This window comes from Salmo trutta, chromosome 7 (genome assembly GCF_901001165.1).
Source record: "Salmo trutta chromosome 7, fSalTru1.1, whole genome shotgun sequence".
NCBI lineage: Eukaryota > Metazoa > Chordata > Actinopteri > Salmoniformes > Salmonidae > Salmo > Salmo trutta.
In genome coordinates this window covers 2,119,215-2,138,215 of record NC_042963.1, presented here as the reverse complement: position 1 = coordinate 2,138,215, position 19,001 = coordinate 2,119,215, and the positions used below count along the sequence as shown (strand labels likewise).

General features: G+C 41.9%; 2 protein-coding genes across 4 annotated transcripts; one reads left to right on the top strand and one right to left on the bottom strand.

Moving 5' to 3' along the window:
* The first annotated feature begins 3,682 nt into the window (after positions 1–3,682).
* LOC115196726 (ras and EF-hand domain-containing protein) lies at positions 3,683–14,716 on the top strand. Of its 3 annotated transcripts, none has more exons than XM_029757594.1 (17): positions 3,683–4,197; positions 4,357–4,509; positions 6,736–6,826; positions 11,211–11,306; positions 11,474–11,551; positions 11,647–11,762; positions 11,857–11,925; positions 12,128–12,203; positions 12,338–12,402; positions 12,492–12,684; positions 12,768–12,866; positions 12,976–13,120; positions 13,194–13,275; positions 13,541–13,655; positions 13,895–14,008; positions 14,100–14,176; positions 14,261–14,716. In XM_029757594.1, exons 1-17 carry the CDS (start codon positions 3,887–3,889, stop codon positions 14,355–14,357), a joined length of 1,977 nt encoding a protein of 658 aa, XP_029613454.1. In that variant the 5' UTR covers positions 3,683–3,886; the 3' UTR covers positions 14,358–14,716. The 3 variants fall into 3 exon arrangements, with proteins under 3 accessions (XP_029613454.1, XP_029613455.1, XP_029613456.1); XM_029757596.1 differs by having other exon boundaries at positions 4,072–4,197; positions 4,338–4,509; XM_029757595.1 differs by lacking the exon at positions 4,357–4,509.
* Positions 14,672–18,772, bottom strand: LOC115196727 (small EDRK-rich factor 2). The gene is made up of 3 exons (XM_029757597.1): positions 18,643–18,772; positions 15,690–15,795; positions 14,672–15,160 (listed from the first exon to the last, which is right to left on the bottom strand). The coding sequence occupies exons 1-3, from the start codon at positions 18,647–18,649 to the stop codon at positions 15,088–15,090; spliced, it is 186 nt and encodes a 61-aa protein (XP_029613457.1). The 5' UTR covers positions 18,650–18,772; the 3' UTR covers positions 14,672–15,087.
* Positions 18,773–19,001: the final 229 nt, after the last annotated feature.

Below are 19,001 nucleotides of genomic sequence, written 5' to 3'. Positions count from 1 at the left end.
CTCATTTGCTAACTTCTGCAACCGTAAAAGCCTTGGGTTCATGCATGTTAACATCAGAAGCCTCCTCCCTAAGCTTGCTTTATTCACTGCTTTAGCACATTCCGTCAACCCTGATGTCCTAGCCGTGTCTGAATCCTGGCTTAGGAAGGCCACCAAAAATTCTGAAATTTCCATCCCCAATTACAATATTTTCTGTCAAGACAGAACTGCTAAAGGGGGCGGAATTGCAATCTACTCTAGAGATAGCCTGCAGAGTTCTCTCATAATATCCAGGTCTATGCCCAAACAGTTCAAGCTTCTACTTTTAAAAATGTATCTCTCCAGAAATAAGTCCCTCACTGTTACCGCTTGTTATAGACCCCCCTCAGCTCCCAGCTGTGCCCTGGACACCATATGTGAATTGATTGCCCCCTATCTATCGTCAGAGTTCATACTGCTAGGTGACCTAAATTGGGATATGCTTAACACCCCGGTCGTCCTACAGTCTAAGCTAGATGCCCTCAATCTCACACAAATTATCAAAGATCCTACCAGGTACAACCCCAAATATGTAAACATGGGCACCCTCATAGATATCATCCTGACCAACTTGCCTTCTGAATACACCTCTGCTGTCTTCAACCAGGATCTCAGCGATCACTGCCTCATTGCCTGCATCCGTTATTGGTCCGCGGTCAAACGACCACCCCTCATCCCTGTCAAACGCTCCCTAAAACACTCCTGTAAGCAAGCCTTTCTAATCGACATGGCCCGGGTATCCTCGAAGGATATTGTCCTCATCCCGTCAGTAGAGGATGCCTGGTTGTTCTTTTAAAGTGCTTTCCTCACCATCTTAAATAAGATTGCCCCTTTCAAAAAATGTAGAACTAAAAACAGATATAGCCCTTGCTTCACTCCCAGACTTGACTGCCCTTGACCAGCACAAAAACACCCTGTGGCATACTGCACTAGCTTCGAATAGTCCCCGCGATATGCAACTTTTCAGGGAAGTCAGGAACCAATACACACAGTCAGTTAGGAAAGCAAAGGCTAGCTTTTTCAAACAGAAATTTGCATCCTGCAGCACTAATTCCAAAAAGTTTTGGGACACTGTAAAGTCCATAGAGAATAAGAGTACCTCCTCCCAGCTGCCCACTGCACTGAGACTAGGAAACACTGTCACCACTGATAAATCCACGATAATCGAGAATTTCAATAAGCATTTCTCTACGGCTGGCCACGCTTTCCACCTGGCTACCCCAACCCCGACCAACAGGTCTTCATATTTCACTGGTCATCCCAAAAATTCTCTGCTGCCAATGACTGGAACGAATTGCAAAAATCACTGAAGTTGGAGACTTACCGATCACTGCAGCTGTACACAGCCCATCTGTAAATAGCCAATCCAACCAACTTCCTACCTCATCCCCATATTTGTTTTTGTTTTTCTGCTCTTTTGCACACCAGTATTTCTACTTGCACATCCTCATCTGCACATATATCACTCCAGTGTAAATTGTAATTACTTCGCCACTATTGGCCTATTTATTGCCTTACATCCTGACTTCATTTGCACACACTGTATACAGATTTTTCTATTGTGTTATTGACTGTACGTTTGGTTATCCCATGTGAAACTTTGGGTTGTTGTTTTTGTCGCACTGCTTTGCTTTATCTTGGCCAGGTCGCAGTTGTAAATGAGAACCTGTTCTCAACTGGCCTACCTGGTTAAATAAAGGTGAAAAACAAATGTCATCAGAATCAGACCCTCGATATTTATTGAAAAGGAGCTTCAACATCACCATGCACTTCACTACCCTGCGAAGTTCATCATACCTTATTTCATCTGTAGCCTGATAAATTGCATTGTTTCCAGAGTGGTGGTAGTGGAAGGCCCACACACCATATCATCGCGTGACTCTACATTTACTTCGATATGATATCAAGATATACGCATAAAGGACTTTCCACCACCATTTCTCATGTCATTATTTTACCAACACCAAAAAATCATGTCCAACAAACAAATGATGACGGAATTCAGACAATTGTACCTAAACTTAATTTTCCCTCAAAGCTGTAGTAAAAAATAATTATATGCAATGACTTTACTTGCACAAAAAAACTGTGCTTATAGGTAGGATCCTTGCCACATCCTAGCAAAGGATAAAAAAAATAACCTCCCTGACTGTGCAAATACATCATTAAGCCTACAATTTCAATTAAGTGACAATGCCCTCAAAGTCGGTGTTTGGAGGATATATTGGGACGGGTGTTGTTAGGCCGAGGCGAAGTCGAGGGCCGGCAAACCATGCCAATATATCCTCCAAACACCGGCTTCGAGGGCATTGTCACTTTTATACAACAGGTTATCAGCATATTCAAATAATATTTGACATATTTTCATTAAAAAAACGTTATTTTGATGAATTTATGCATACTATTTCATTCTTCCACAAGATATAGTCCCAACACAAATCTAGGGTTGCTCCCCAAGCTGGCTGGTCGTTCGTTCTATTGGTTCAGTTTTTATTTTTATTTTAACCTTTATTTAACTAGGCAAGTCAGTTAAGAACAAATTCTTATTAACAGTGACAGCCTAGGAACAGTTAACTGTCTTGTTCAGGGGCAGAACGACAGATTTTTACCTTGTCAGCTCGGGGATTCTAGCCCAATGCTCTAAACACTAGGCTACCTGCCGCCAGAGATGCAAGCCAGTCTTCAGTCTTTTTGTTCTGTATCTATGGACGCAACCCAGTCGTTCGTTCTAAATGTTCAATTGCCACACTGGTTGGCAATGTTATACCTTTTTTGCTAGCTAGCCAACTGCGGCTAACTTACAGTCACGTCAAAAAGCCAGAATAACAGCAAAGTAGCTGCATTTGCTTAAGCTGTTTTCTTTTGACATTTATTTGGATACATCCATAACACTGAGCTAATGGTGCGCAATTTCACCTGACATAGAAAATGTGCTCACTCATCAGGACACTGTTGTTCAGAGGAGCTAGCCAACAACACAGCTAACACAATAACTTCAAACTGAAGCTGGAAAGACTGCAAACTATCTGTCGTTTTGTTTTACCTTTTTTCAATTGACATTTCTTCGTATATATCCATAAAAATGATGCCAACTGATTCATGATTTTGACTGGCTGAGAAACCCTGCCTGTCTCGTCCGACACATGCATTACTATGAGGCAGCTGGAGATCGAATTTTAATATTGAAACAATGTTGCAAATGTCGGAGAGACAGACAGCAACATTTATACAAATCTCCGCTGTTGAAAACTAAATGTTAGTCTAAAAAGAAATGTGAGTTAATGTCTAAGTACTTTTGATAGAGGAGATCAAATTTATAAATTGCCTGGCTGGGCTGATGGAACAGAGTAAATAGGCATTTTAACGTCATAGATTTAGCCGGTGGTAACTTGTGGAATAGACACCGGCTGGAATACGGTTTTAACCAATCGTCATTCAGGATTAGACCCACCCGTTGTTTAAAATGTTACATTTCTTCCTAGACGAGTTTCCTACTAGTAATTACCAGGTCGGAGGGCGTTTACGTGTAATTTCCCCAGTCGTATATGATAACTTCCCACTTGGTTAAGAACGCAACACAAGTGTGGTACGCATGTGCAGTCTCGGCCATTTCGGGCCAGCTGAGCCAATCAGTGTCCTTTTGATTGTATGGTAGTGAATAGAGTTCATAATTAGCGTGGGGAAAATATTACCGCCTCCACTTCTCAACTCTGGCTAGTGTCTTGGTGAAGATTTTGACTGCTGGTGCTGGATAAGGTTACACAAATGAATGTGGGGATCAAATGGTCCAAGATATTGCTAGCCTATCGATCTTATTTTACACAAGGTATTATTTCCCTTGTAACTTTTAAACTCGAAATACGAAGCCATGGACAGACTCAGCCTCGAGAGACTGTTTTCAGCGTGTGACATTAACAGGTCTGGTGTGATTGAATACGAGGACTTTACGGTTGTTTGTCGAGAACTCAATGTGCCTGACGACGAAATCAAAACGTTATTCAACAAATTCGGTGCTAGTGCAGATGGATGTATCAATTACAGCAAGTTCTCCTCTCGGTTTCAAGAGGTTTCAGAAAGGTTGGATTTAGCCTCTTTTGGGGCGTCTCCTCAAAGTCAAGGGAGTCCTTGGGACGAGTTCCAGAGCAGGATGGACGATGCAACAGGTCTGCTCTCAGGAAGGTAAGTCTTTCTGGTGGTTGGTGTGAATATTTTAACAAATTTGGACCTGCTCTTACAGTAGACTGCATGCAATATGTATATATTCGTTCATCCCTCAGATTTTTATAAATATGTACAATTTAGAAATGACTGTTGTCCAGTCTATTTCTTCTATTTCAGACTGTGCGATCAATTGGCTGAGCTGTACCAAGCCATTTACTCCACCTCAGAACCTCTCTTGTTGCAACAATATGAGGGACTTGTTGATGCTCTTGTCAGTGAGAGCAAGGAACGCAGACTTGAGAGTGAGCAGGTGGAAACCAGTTTCAGAAGGTAGAGATTCAGTCATAGCAGCATAACTTGTCAGATTCCACAAGGGGTGGAGGAAAACCCTATACTGAGACATAATCTACCAAATGTATTGCCTGAATGTTATCTTCTCCCTTGAATTGGGTTCCAAAGAATGGAAGGAATGAAACATTTTATCAGTTAATTCGGTCATTTATCTGTCTGTTACTTGATACACATATCTAATGTTCATGTTGTGGGATATCATGCAACAATGATCCAATCAAGAGCATGCCTAGGCTCTTAATCAGTTTACTTTTACAAATGTGAGTATTGATTGTGCCAGTAAGCTATGCATCCCACAGTAAGGTGATCATCATCACACACAATTGCATGTTTCCAACTACTGAATTATAACCATAGATGGGGTGGGGGGGGGGGGGGGGGTAAAGTTGGTTTTGAGGTTCAGTGGCTGCATTTCACCCCAACTGCCAATTCTCAAGTAGGTAGGACGTCTTAAATGAGTTGCTCTGCCTGATCTCCATTATCTCCTTGTAAACTGAGTTGTCCCTTTATATATTTCCATTCAGGCCTATCCCCTTCACGTATGCAAATAAATGTGCCTGTAAAACCCAAAGTTCTGACACAAATAGATGTTTACTAATCAGTTTGCCATTCATTAAATCTTAAACTATGCAGAGCTCAGTCTTGTGCACCTGTGGTCTCATTTATTTTATTTTTCCTTTATTTAACTAGTTAAGTCAGTGAAGAAAAAATTCTTATTTACAATGACGGCCTACCAAAAGGCGAAAGGCCTCCTGTGGGGGCTGGGGATTAAAAATATAGGACAAAACACACATCACGATGAAACATTACATAAAGACAGATTTAAAATGGCACCAGATAACACAACAGGGTAGCAACACATGATGGCGGCACAAAACATGGTGCTGTTGTCTGTGCCCAATGTTTGTACAAAGGGCAAGAAGGTAGAGAACAATGCATCGTGACGCAGCCACAACTGTCAGTAAGAGTGTCCATGATTGAATCTTTGAATGAAGAGATTGAGATAAAACTGTCCAGTTTGTGTTTCTTGCAGCGAACTGAAGTGACCCAGGGATGTGTGTTGGAGACCTTTAACAGAATGTGACTGGCAGAATGGGTGTTATGTGGAGGACGAGGGCTGCAGTAGAGATCTCGGATAGGAGGGAGTGAGGCCTAAGAGGGTTTTTATAAATAAGCATCAACCAGTGGGTCTTGTGACGGGTAAAGAGATGACCAGTTCACATAGGAGTATAGAGTGCAGTGATGTGTCCTATTTTATTTATTTAACTAAGCAAGTTGGTTAAGGCAGCAGGTAGCCTAGTGGTTAGAGCGTTGGGCCAGTAACCAAAAGGTTGCTGGATCGACGACTCTTGCTGGATCGACTCCTTGAGCTGACAAGGTAAAAATCTATTCTACCCCTAAATAAGGCAGTTAACCCACTGTTCCTAGGCTGTCGTAAATAAGAATTTGTTCTTAATAACTGACTTGCTTGGTTAAATAAACAACAAATTCGTATTTACAATGACGGTATGACCCGGACGAAGCTGGGCCAATTGTGCTCCGCCCTATGGGACTCCCAATCACGGCCGGTTGTGATAGCCTGGAATCGAACCAGGGTCTGTAGTGGCGCCTCTAGCACTGAGATGGAGTGCCTTAGACTGCTGCACCACTCGGGAGCCCACCAATGGTGGCAAATCTGATGGCTGAATGGTAAAGAAGATCTAGCCGCTTGAGAGCACCCTTACCTGCCGATCTATAAACTACGTCTCCGTAATCTAGCATGGGTAGGATGGTCATCAGAATCGGGGTTAGTTTGGCAGCTGGGGTGAAAGAGGAGTGATTTACAATAGAGGAAACCAAGTCTAGATTTAACCTTAGCCTGCAGCTTTGATATGTGCTGACTCATGACTGGCTGGACCAAGTGTTGACACCTGATTTATGACAGAACACATTTAACTGAAGTAGTGAGTCCTGCCCACTCCTGCCCACTAGACTACTAGCTGAAAACACATGGGCAATTGATACAAATGGACCAGATATGATTGGAACCAAAAGGTCTACTTCTATGTGCCGTGTTGCTGTTTTTGAAGCCTTGCAAACAATGCCTCAACTTCACCAAATTTTCTGACTTGTCCCTTTTGCTGAACTAGTATTTGGGCAGTTGTATTGCACTTGACGGCATCCAGGGCAGACATGTAAATGGTATGTATCTCTGTGTGCCGACAGAACAGAGGAGCTGAACACCAGTCAGCTGACAGAGCTGGAGGAGGACATGCAGCAGCAGCTTTCCCGTGTAGTGGACAGGGTGAGAGAAGAGGTAAGTGACATATTCTGAGGACTGAGTTGTCAGTATAGTACACAGTGCTAGAAATTAAACATTTCATTCGCTCTGTAAAACTAAAAACAAACATGGCAAGCGAATAACTTGAGCTGAGTCATTAAGAATGCATTGAAAACATACCTTTGAATGAAGAATGAGAAAATTAAATAAGGTTTATATTTAAGCAATAAGGCTTGAGGAGATGTGGTGTATATGGCCAATATACCATGGCTAAGGGCTGTTCTTATGCACAACGCAACATGGAGTGTCTGGACACAGACCTTAGCCATATTGACCATATACCACAAACCCCCGAGGAGCCTTATTGCGACTATAAACTGGTTACCAGTGTAATTAGAGCAGTAAAACTAAATGTTTTGTCATACCTGTGGTATACGGTCTGATATACCATGGCTTTCAGCCAATCAGAATTCAGGGCTCAAACCACCCAGGTTATAATGGGGCATATGGTACACTACATGACCAAAAGTTTGTGGACACGTGCTCGTCGAACATCTCATTCTAAAGTCATGGGCATTAATATGGAGTTTGTCCCCCCCTTTGCTGCTATAACAGCCTCCAATTTTCGGAGAAGACTTAACACTAGATGTTGGAACATTGCTGCGGGGAGTTGCTTCCATTCATCCACAAGAACCTTAGTGAGGCACTGATGGTGGGCGATTAGACCTGGCTCACAGTTGGCGTTACAATTCATCCCAAAGGTGTTCGATGGGATTGAGGTCAGGGCTCTGTGCAGGCCAGTCAAGTTGTTCCACAAAGATCTCGACAAAGTGTTTCTGTATGGACCTCACTTTGTGCACAGGGGCATTGTCATGCTGAAACAGTTCAAGGGTCTTCCCCAAACTGTTGCCAGAAAGTTAAAAGCACAGAATCATCTAGAATGTCATTGTATGCTATAGCATTAAGATTTCCCTTCACTGGAACTAAGGGGCCTACCAAAACCATGAAAAATGGACACAGACAATTTTTCCTCCTCCACCAAACTTTACAGTTGGAACTGCATTGGGGCAGATAGCGTTCTCCTGGCATTCGCTAAACCCATATTAGTCCGTCAGACTGCCCGATGGTGAAGCGTGAGTCATCACTCTAAAGAACGCTTTTCCATTGCTTCAGTCCAATGGAGGTGAGCTTTACACCAATCCAGCCGATGCTTGGCATTGCGCATGGTGATCTTAGGCTCGTGTGCGGCTGCTCGGCCATTGAAACTCATTTCATGAAGCTCCCGGCAAACAGATAATGTGCTGACATTGCTTCTAGAGGTAGTTTGGAACTCGGTAGTGAGTGTTGCAACCGAGGACAGACTATTTTTACGCGCTATGCGCTTCAGCACTGTGGTCCCATTCTGTGAGCTTGTGTGGCCTACCACTTTGCGGCTGAGCCGTTGTTGCTCCTAGACGTTTCCACTTCACAATAACATCGCTTACAATTGACCGGGGCAGCTCCAGCTGACGAACTGACTTGTTGGAAAGGTAGCATCCTATGACAGTGCCACAACGAAAGTCACTGAGCTCTTCAGTAAGGCCATTCTCCTGCCAATATTGGTCTATGGGGATTGCATGGCTGTGTGCTCGGTTTTTATACACCTGTCAGCAAAGGGTGTGGCTGAAATAGCCAAATCCACTAATTTGATGTGGTGTCCTCTTTTGTATATACAGTGCATTCGGAAGGTATTCAGACCCCATGACTATTTCCACATTTTGTTATGTTGCAGCCTCGTTCTAAAATGGATTAAATAAAACCATTTTCCTCATCAATTTACACACAATATCCCATAATGACAAACAGGTTTTTGAAATTTTGGCAAATGTATGAAATTAAAAAACGGATACTTTATTTACATAAGTAATCAGACCATTTGCTATGAGACTTGAAATTGAGCTCAGGTGCATCCTGTTTTCATTGATCATCCTTGAGATGTTTCTACATCTTGATTGGACATTATTTGGAAAAGCACACAACTGTCTATATAAGGTCCCACAGTTGACAGTGCATATCTGAGCAAAAACCAAGCCATGAGGTCGAAGGAAAAGTCTGTGGAGCTCCGAGACAGGATTGTGTCGGCACAGATTTGGGGAAGGGTACCAACACATTTCTGCAACATTGAAGGTCCCCAAGAACACAGTGGCCTCCATCATTCTTAAATGGAAGTTTGGAACCACCAACACTCTTCCTAGAGCTGGCCGCCAGGCCAAACTGAGCAATCTGGGGAGAAGGGCCTTGGTCAGGGAGGTGACCAAGAACCCAATGGCCACTCTGACAGAGCTCTAGAGTTCCTCTGTGGAGATGGTTGTCCTTCTGGAAGATTCTCCCATCTCTGCAGCACTCCACCAATCAGGCCTTTATGGTAGAGTGGCCAGACGGAAGCCACTCCTCAGTAAAAGGAACATGACAGCCTTCTTGGAGTTTGCCAAAAGTTACCTAAAGGACTCTACGACCATGAGAAACACGATTCTGTGGTCTGGTGAAACCAAGATTGACCTCTTTGGCGGAAACCTGGAACCATCCCTACAGTGAAGCGTGGTGGCAGCATCATGCTGTGGGGTTGTTTTTTCAGCAGCAGGAACTGGGAGTATCGTCAGGATCGAGGGGGAAAAAGGAAGAGCATGAAGGATAACTTCAAACTGGGGTGAAGGTTCATCAACAGGACAACGACCCTAAGCACACAGTCAAGACACAACAGGAGTGGCTTTGGGACAAGTCTCTGAATGTCCTTGAGTGGCCCAGCCAGAGCCTGGACTTGAACCCAATCGAACATCTCTGGAGAGACCTGAAAATAGCTGTGCAGCGACGCTCCCCATCCAACCTGACAGCTTTAGATGATCTGCAGAGAAGAATGGGGGGGAAACTCCCCAAATACAGGTGTGCCAAGCTTGTAGCATCATAGCCAAAAAGTCTCAAGGCTGTCAAAGGTGCTTCAACAAAGTACTGAGTGAAGGGTCTTTTTAATCAATTTGCAAAAATGCATACATCTGTTTTTGCTTTGTCATTATGGGGCATTGTGTAGATTGATGGGAAAACGATTTAATCTATTTTAGAATAACGCTGTAATGTAACTATGTAAAAGTAAATGGGTCTGAATACTTTCTGAATGCACTAAAGCAAAAGGGAGAATGTCCCCTAACTGTTATACTGCTCCCACCTAGACCTGGTTTATGAATATAATCGGAACCATCTTATAGATCAGATCAGCCTTCCCTGTAGCTCAGTTGGTAGAGCATGGTGTTTGCAACACCAGGGTTGTGGGTTCGATTCCCACGGGGGGCCAGCACAGAAAAAAAAAAAAAATGTATGAAATGTATGCATTCACTACTGTAAGTCGCTCTGGGTAAGAGCGTCTGCTAAATGACTAAAATGTAAATGTAAATCGCATTCACACATCTCCAGAAGTTGCATAGCATGCACTCCACAGACGTTTTAACCATAGAACCAGGAAGGTACATTTCAATAATATTGTTTGTAATAGAATTAAATTAAAACAAATGTAATATCATAAATATAATTATGACAGGCATTGCTGTTGAACCAGCCTTCATTATAGTAGGCCTAAGGGAGGGCTTGTGTTTTGAACATATGAAATGGAAAACAAGCCATTTTTACACGTCACTTCTAAATACGAGGCTCAACGGTATTCACCAAGGTTCTCATCTCTCGTTTCATGATGGGCATGGACACGTAGCCTCCATCCTGGACACGATTTTACGCACGTCCAAAATGGGACCTGCATGGCTAAAATTGTGGGCCTGCCTACGATGCATACATTTTTTTTTTTAAATTTTTTGTCATTTAGCAGACACTCTTATCCAGAGCGACTTACAGTAGTGAATGCATACATTTCATACTTTTATTTTTTATACTGGCCCCCCATGGGAATCGAACCCACAACCCTGGCGTTGCACACACCATGCTGGCGTTGCAAACACCATGCTCTACCAACTGAGCCACAGGGACGGCCCTAAAAAGGGAACGTCAGCAGTAAAATGTTTGCTTTGTCACTATGGGGTATTGTGTGTAGATTGAAGGGTGAAAAAAAAACATTCATCCATTTTTAGATTAAGGCTGTAACACAACAAAATGTGGAAAAAGTCAAGGTCTGAATACTTTCTGAATGTATAATTGTTGGAAATAAAGATTAAACTGTTTATTTTAAGAGCGGGGCTAGGCCAGGGACATTCCTTTCTGCAGCATTCCTCTTTGCCTCTGCACAGGTGTTTATCCTCATGTGGTAGAGGAAGTAACTTTTAGAGGGAGAACCGCAAGCTCAAACTCGTACAAAAGCCCCTCTATATAGTTTTGTGAAAGCCCCCTTTTATTTGTCCAGAGCCAATGAGTAAAGTTCTCTCCTTGGGTTTCATGTCTGTAGGAGAGTAAGAAAATGGAGGAAGTCATGGATACACTCCAGAGAAGGCATGATGATGAAGTGGCAGATCTACATACTGCTGTGGACAGGTTGTTGAAGGTAGGTGTCATTCCTTTTGAAACAGGTTTTTTGATATTTTCCAGTCTTATCCTTTTACACTACTCTATTTACCTAGTTTCAGGTAGTCTTAAGTGTGAATGTGATTTCAGGTGATGCATAATCACATTTATGACTATGTGAAATAAATGGAATCATTTTCATTGTAGTGCCAAGATGAATCTGAACTCAACAATTCCAGGCAGGATGTTGACGAACTACACCATAAAATATGTGAACTGACTCTGGTACGTTGGATCAATTGAAGATGGACAACTATCTTGAGTTCCATTGACATTATTTCTTGTACACTTTCCAGTAATGTTCTGCATGCTCTCCTCAGGAAAATGAGCAGTTACGGACTTCACTCGTCAAAGCTCAGACAAACATCTCCATTCTGCAGGTAGAGATGGACAAGCTGAAGAACATGTATGCAGACCAGAAACTTCAACATGAGAGGTGAGATCAGACTTCATTCTCAGGTCAAATGGATCAAGTCCAACTCTGTTGATTACAGGGCACAAATGTTGCATTTGTCAATTTGTTTTCACAGAGAAAGTGGTGACCTGAAAAAGATGGTAATAGAATACCAGTCCTACTCCAGTCACATTGAAATACTCCAGTAAGTCTGTCTGATCCGATTGTCGGTTAGTATGCCCTTTCATGACGATTGTTTGTGTTGTATTGAAGTCAAGCATAGCTTTGAGTCATGCATGCACATCCGTGATGTGCACCTTATTCTCATTGTTAAATGTGACAGGCATTTAACAATGACAGATTAGTAAAGCATATGACTTGTTCTCCACATTGACTCCTTCCTTTAGGGTCATGAACAAAAAGCTGTATGACAGCAATGATGACTTGCACTCTGCATTAGTCAATGTGGCATCAAGTAAGAAGGTAAGTCTTGGTTGTTTTCACTGAAGGTAGACTCACATTTCGCCTCATCAATGCTATATAAAAGTAAATATAAGGGATCTCTACACTGCTTTAGTTTCTCTTTGTTTACAAAAGTGTTACAAATCTCCCCACAGCTATCCCCCGACAATGAAATCGCAGCTCGAAGAATGAAGCCAGTTCGACAAAGCACACTTATAAAGTACACATACTATATTGTTATCCTAGAAATCTGGACCTATTGATTGATGTGAATTGACCACTTAACTCATGTTTCTATTTTTGGTCCAGTTCAGGGGGAGAGAACAAAGCTGTGGACTCCAGTAAAAGGACCTACTCCCATGTAGCCAGCTGGGCTGATAGATACCTGGACAGTGGTGTGTCCCTGCCTATGGACGCTGAAAGCTCAGGCAGCGAGTCTGACAGTGATGTCTCGACAGAAACCGTACACCACAGTTATTCATATGTGCCCTCAGACATTGAGGTAAGGGTAACCGAAAGGTTTGACCAACTATTTGTATTAGTACGTGTCACATGCTAATATGAATTTACCTATTTCTGCACCAGATATCAGATGTAAGTCGGGCAACACTGTCTGTATCTCCCAGAAAAGCTCTCTCTATTGCTTCGTCCATCCGGAGACGCTTGTCTGCTTTCCCCATAAAGGTAAGGCAATGAGCAGACATATGTATTGGGAGACTTATGTGGAATTGGCATATGCTGCTGGCATATCTGTATTATTCTTCATAACTATGTGATGCTACTTGGTCCTCAGCCAACCGACACAGACATTGTTGACACTGGTGGCCCTGCTCCCATGTACCGGTTAGTTTTGGCGGGAGATGCAGGATCAGGGAAGTCCAGCTTTCTATTGAGGTTGAGTCTCAATGAGTTCAGGGGAGATATTCAGACGACTTTGGGTAAGTCGTTTTGTAGTGATATAATTAATGCAGAAAGTGCATTGCCCTTACCATTACATAATGTTGTTCTTAGGAGTTGATTTCCAAATCAAAAAGATGTTGGTGGATGGAGAAAAAACTAACCTCCAGATATGGGATACTGCAGGACAAGAGAGGTAAATGTACAGAAACATACATTCTAAAAGCCTTGGTTACAGTCCTTATGGTGTTGCTCTAATTAAACAAATGCTGGACTGATTTAAGTCATACCATTCAGTTGAGCTGCCAAGCAAAAAATAAATACCTCTTGCCGTGGCTTCTGCATCGACATACTAAAAGCCTTAAAGGTGTGGTCCCATAATGTGTCCTTGGTGGATGTGGCACAGATTCCAAAAGATCATGTAATGTCAATAGCAAAATGGGATTTCCCTGTTCCTGTAGGTTCCGCAGTATTGCCAGGTCTTACTTCCGTAAAGCCCATGGAGTCTTACTGCTGTATGATGTCACTTCTGAGAGCAGCTTCCTTAATGTCAGAGAGTGGATGGGAGAGATTCAGGTACTAGTCACAGTTGAGGGGTTTAATGGTCCATGGGTTTTAAATAACTTGGAATGAATTTATTTCGAGTTACTATATTTGAGGCCATAATGGTCTTAGCAGTATTTGGCGGAAAGCCGTGGTATATCAGACCGTATGATAACTTTGGGCTTTACCACGGCTTTCAGCCAAAATCAGCATCCAGGAGCCAAACTACATAAATCAGGAACATAAAGAACAAACTGCCCTTGTTATCCCAGGAATCTAGGGATGAGCAACTCCCAATGTGTGTGATTGGGAACAAAGTGGACCTGCGGGAAGATCGACTGGAGGGAAGCTGTGTCAGCACTGTCGACGGGGAAAGGCTGGCTAGAGTACAACCTCTTTTTTTTTACCAGTCAAAATAACAAGATGTTCATGGGTCTATCAACTAAATATTAATCACAATATTACCATATGTTTCAGACATACAATGCCCTGTTCTGTGAAACTAGTGCCAAAGCTGGAACTAATGTAGTGGAGGCAGTACTTCACCTGGCAAGGTAAGAATTGTAAAACCCCCTTCCCATTAACTTCCCTACCATGAATACCTAAACTATAACTAAGAACTCCCCCCCCCCTAACAGAGAAGTTAAGAAAAATGTGAAACTGAGACGGCAATCAGAATCACAGGTGAAGTTGAGTTTAAGCGGTCCAAAGAAAGCGAACTGCTGCAGAGTATAACCATGGAGACTCAACACCAGAGGGAAATGCATCTGACTGGAGACTAGGGGCTCTATTTTAGCACCACAGCTTGAAGTATTTCTGCGTAGCTAAATGTCTAATTCATATTTTAATCTACATAATAGTCCGATCTTTAGCAATAGTCGACTCTCCTGAACATTGCACGTAACTGGTCTGGAGCATGTAGATCTCCAGAGATGTTTAATGAATGTATTTAGAATGGGATTGTTCAGGAATTAACTGCTTTTCAAGTTCTAGCTCAGTCAGACTCCTGTGGTTAAACATGCAGAAATTAGTTATGATCACATTTTACATTGGTGCTTTATTGTATTTTTATTGATTAAAGTTTCTGTACAGGATTGAATCCTTTCATTTATTTCATCAGCACTGTATATGCCCATCCTTAATATAAAAAGTAATCATAAACAAAACCACTACTTGCGTTATTTAAAATCTAGGAGGGAATACAAAAATACAGGATTGTTGTGGAGTTTGAAATTCCTGTTCTTTACATTGTAAATACTGATTTAACATTAGACCTTTTTGAAATAGGCTTAAGCATTTGTCATTCAAAACCATTCATTTCTCAAACTATACAGTACAACCTCCACCACAAAAGATTAAACTGGTTTTGTACCCCAGAGCATGGGGGGAGGAAAAAAAAAAAACCTTAATCAATAGGTAACATCTTGATTTCTGAGTATAGTAGTTTGGGCTCTGTATCCTGCTGCTATTTGGCTTTCTCGTCTCCCGGCTTAGGGTCACTGGCTTTTTTCTGCTTCTGTTGCATTATCTCTGCATCCCTAAGGAAGACAAATGAAATGAGTGGTCAGACTGAACCGAAGGCATCAGTCTCTCAATGTCATACATATGTTTGGAAAATGTCCTCAAGCTCTACAAGACAATGTTGAATTTAACGTACTTTACTGGTTGTCAATGCAGTTTGTCCTTTTGCAGATATGAATGAGTCATATCCACCGAAAAGTATTACATTAATTTTTCAAAGCACTAGTGTGAATATCGCCTGAGCAGAACCATGTAAACATGTGCACGAAGTATGCATGTGTCTATTGCATATGCTTCAGGTGATACATCAATGCACTACCAGTGCTTTGAAAAGTTCATGTAATTATACTTTCCTGTGGATATAGTCTCACATTCCTACCTGTAGAAGGACCATCAACACAAACAACCGGTAGTGATTTTATTCAGCATTCTTGCTTGTAAAGGTTGAGACAACTTTCCTGATGCAAATTTCAATGTCTGGTCTTGTAGAAAACATCCTAATAACCCAAACTAGTTAGACTTGACTGTTCTTTACGTACGACTTACCGAAGCTTCCTCGCAGCTGCAGACATGCCATCATCTGCCTTCTTTCCCTTGTCATTCCCTTGCTTTTTGGCATTTTTAGCACGAGCAAGGTCACGCTGATTTCCCCCTGAAAAAATCAATGTGAGTGTACTGTCAATTTAAGTTGCTGAGTAGTGAGTACACAGCTAGCTACAGTTGAAGTCGGAAGTTTACGTACACTTAGGTCGGAGTCCTTAATTAACTCGTTTTACAACCACTCCACAAATTTCTTGTTAACAAAGTGGAAAGTCAGTTAGAGCATCTACTTCGTGCATGACATGTAATTTTTCCAACAATTGTTGAGACAGAATTCACTCAATTCCAGTGGGTCAAAGTTTACATACACTAAGTTGACTGCCTTTTAAAAAGCTTGGAAAATTCCAGAAAATGTCATGGCTTTAGAAGCTTCTGATAGGCTAGTGGATGGATTTCAGTGCCTCTTTGCTTGACATGGGAAAATCGTACACCTCCAAGTCGGGTTCATCCTTGGGAGCAATTTCCAAACGCCTGAAGGTATCACGTTTATCTGTACAAACAATAGTACGCAAGTATAAACACCATTGGACCACGCAGCTGTCATACCGCTCAGGAAGGAGACACGTTCTGTCTCCTAGAGATGAACGTACTTTGGTGCGAAAAGTGCACATCAATCCCAGAACAGCAAAAGACCTTGAAGATGCTGGAGGAAGCAGGTACAAAAGTATCTATCCACAGTAAAATCAGTCCTAATCGACAACCTGAAAGGCCGTTCAGCAAGGATGAAGGCACTGCTCCAAAACCACCATAAAAAAGCCAGAATACAGTTTGCAACTGCACATGGGGACAGAAATCGTACTTTTGGAGAAATGTCCTCTGGTCTGATGAAACAAAAATAGAACTGTTTGGCCCTAATGACCATTTATATTTGGAGGGAGAAGGTACGCTTGCAAGCTGAACACCATCCCAACCGACAAGCACGGGGGTGGCAGCATGTTGTGGGGGTGCTTTGCTGCAGGAGGGTCTGGTGCACTTCACAAAATAGATGGCATCATGATGAAAGAAAATTATGTGGATATATTGAAGCAACATCAAGACATCAGTCGGGAAGTTAAAGCTTGGTCGCAAATTGTCTTCCAAATGGACCCCAAGCATACTTCCAAAGTTGTGGCAAAATGGCTTAAGGACAACAAAGTCAAGGTATTGGAGTGGCCATCACAAAGCCCTGACCTCAATCCTATAGAAAATATGTGGGCAGAACTGAAAAAGTGTGTGTGAGCAAGGAGGCCTACAAACCTGACTCAGTTACACCAGCTCTGTCAGGAGGAATGGGCCAAAATTCACCCAACTTATTGTTGGAAGCTTGTGGAAGGCTACCCAAAACATTTGACCCAAGTTAAACAATTTAAAGCCAATGCTACCAAATACTAATTGAGTGTATGTAAACTTCTGACCCACTGGGAATGTGATCAAAGAAATAAGCTGAAATAAAATTACTATTATTGACATTCCACATTCTTAAAATAAAGTGGCGATTCTAACTGACCTTAGACAAGGATTTTTACTAGGATTAAAATGTATTTGGCTAAGGTGTATGTAAACTTCTGACTTCAACTGTATATACATGTACACTGATGAGTTTACTCAGCAACTCAAAGTATTACATGCCCACTACACCCGGCATGTGCATATGCTTATTTTGTCCATCCACACCAGACTCGAATCAGGACATGCTGGTTGAAATATCACTCTTAAACAACTAATTTACATATTAATCTGGTGACAGGTCGAAATACATGAAACATTCACACAGTTAATAGAAACTTAAGTTTCTCATTTTATCTGGATTAAATGTAGGAGTAGAGAACACATGATTGTGTGACCCAAAGATCCAGGAAAATGACCTTGTGCTTTTCAGGTAAAATAACGCAATGCAACAGCAAGCTAGCTGAATGTTTCATGTGTTTCGACCTGTCCCCAAATTAATATAGTTGGTTCAGAGTTTGTTTTGATATGTCAACCTGCATGTCTAGAACGCGTCTGGTGTGGATGTACACAATCAACGTGCAGACAGGCGCGTGCCTAGTCTAGACAGCATGTACATTTATTTCTTAGTGGCCATCTAGTGCCTCCTACAACTATGTACGTTGACAGTTTGGTAGCCAACCCAATAGTTAATATAAATAAAGGTCTGTTATTGTGCTTAGCACTTGAGGAAGGGGTTAACTTACTAGGCAGCTAACGACCAAATATTTGTATAAATGTTCTACTAGCTACAGTATCTGTGTAGCTAGCATGCTAACGTTAGCTTGTTACCTACACATCAGGGGTGGGTAAAATCTGTGGAACGTTCCAACAAGAATCTGTTCCAAAAACGTCGTAGTACAAGGCTGCCAACAAACACCGCATACAAAGTAGCATGATCAATTCACCTAACTAGCTGCCGAATAGGCATCAACTCACCACGTAGCTTATTTTTAATGGTTTGTCCATATGCTACCAGAGTGAGACTTTTTTTTCCGGAAAAAACGTGTGAAAAATGTAATTAGCCCACACCCTACCTGGCATCTTAGTCTGCCGCTATACAACTTTTGCGTTTGTTGGCAACCTTGATATTTACATAGGAATCTGTTCCAAAAACTGTTGGAACGTTTCACATTATACCCACCCTCAAATCAGAGCCTTGTTATCAGGTAATAAATGGGAAAAGTATAGCACATTTCGTGGTATTAATGGCTTTAAAAAATCGTATGGTAACTTCAAACCATGTTAGACTAGCTATACTTTGTCTAGCTAGCTAACGTTTGACAAACATAGCTAGTTAGTCACGTTGTCTGATTGCATTCCTTGACAGGCCAAGAAAGTGAGATGCGTAGTTAGCTAGCTAAATTACCAACAAATACAACGTTAGCCAAGTAACACAATCATTAAAAATAAAATATCCATCGTATATACTCACTTGTCATTTTGTTTTTTTATGGTTTCTAGCTGACGGTGTGGAGAAGGATGCCAATCGACCAAGCCTGGCAGCTGTGCACCGACAATATTTGATGTACGTCACGGCAATTGAACGCGTTGATACGAGACATCGCGAGAGTAGTTACTTCTTCTTTGATGACGTTTAATGGCGGTTGGCATCCAAAAAATGTGTCATTACTGCCACCTACTAGACTGGAGTACAACTCCCTTATACTTTGCTTAAAAAATATATATGAACAAATACCCTACCATCTAACACTACACTCACAAAAAAATAACACCACCCTACTCCACTATTTAAATCTATTTAGTCCTACCTCAGGTCAACAACTTGAAAGG

Excerpts from the sequence above, each read along its gene's own strand:
- LOC115196726 (XM_029757594.1), top strand. The coding sequence starts at position 3,887 with ATGGACAGACTCAGCCTCGAGAGACTGTTTTCAGCGTGTGACATTAAC. Across the intron at positions 11,307-11,473 it reads CTGTGGACAGGTTGTTGAAG|TGCCAAGATGAATCTGAACT; the intron begins GTAGGTGTCATT and ends TTTTCATTGTAG. Across the intron at positions 12,685-12,767 it reads ATGTGCCCTCAGACATTGAG|ATATCAGATGTAAGTCGGGC; the intron begins GTAAGGGTAACC and ends TTTCTGCACCAG.
- LOC115196727 (XM_029757597.1), bottom strand. Across the intron at positions 15,161-15,689 it reads GCAGCTGCGAGGAAGCTTCG|GGATGCAGAGATAATGCAAC; the intron begins GTAAGTCGTACG and ends TGTCTTCCTTAG.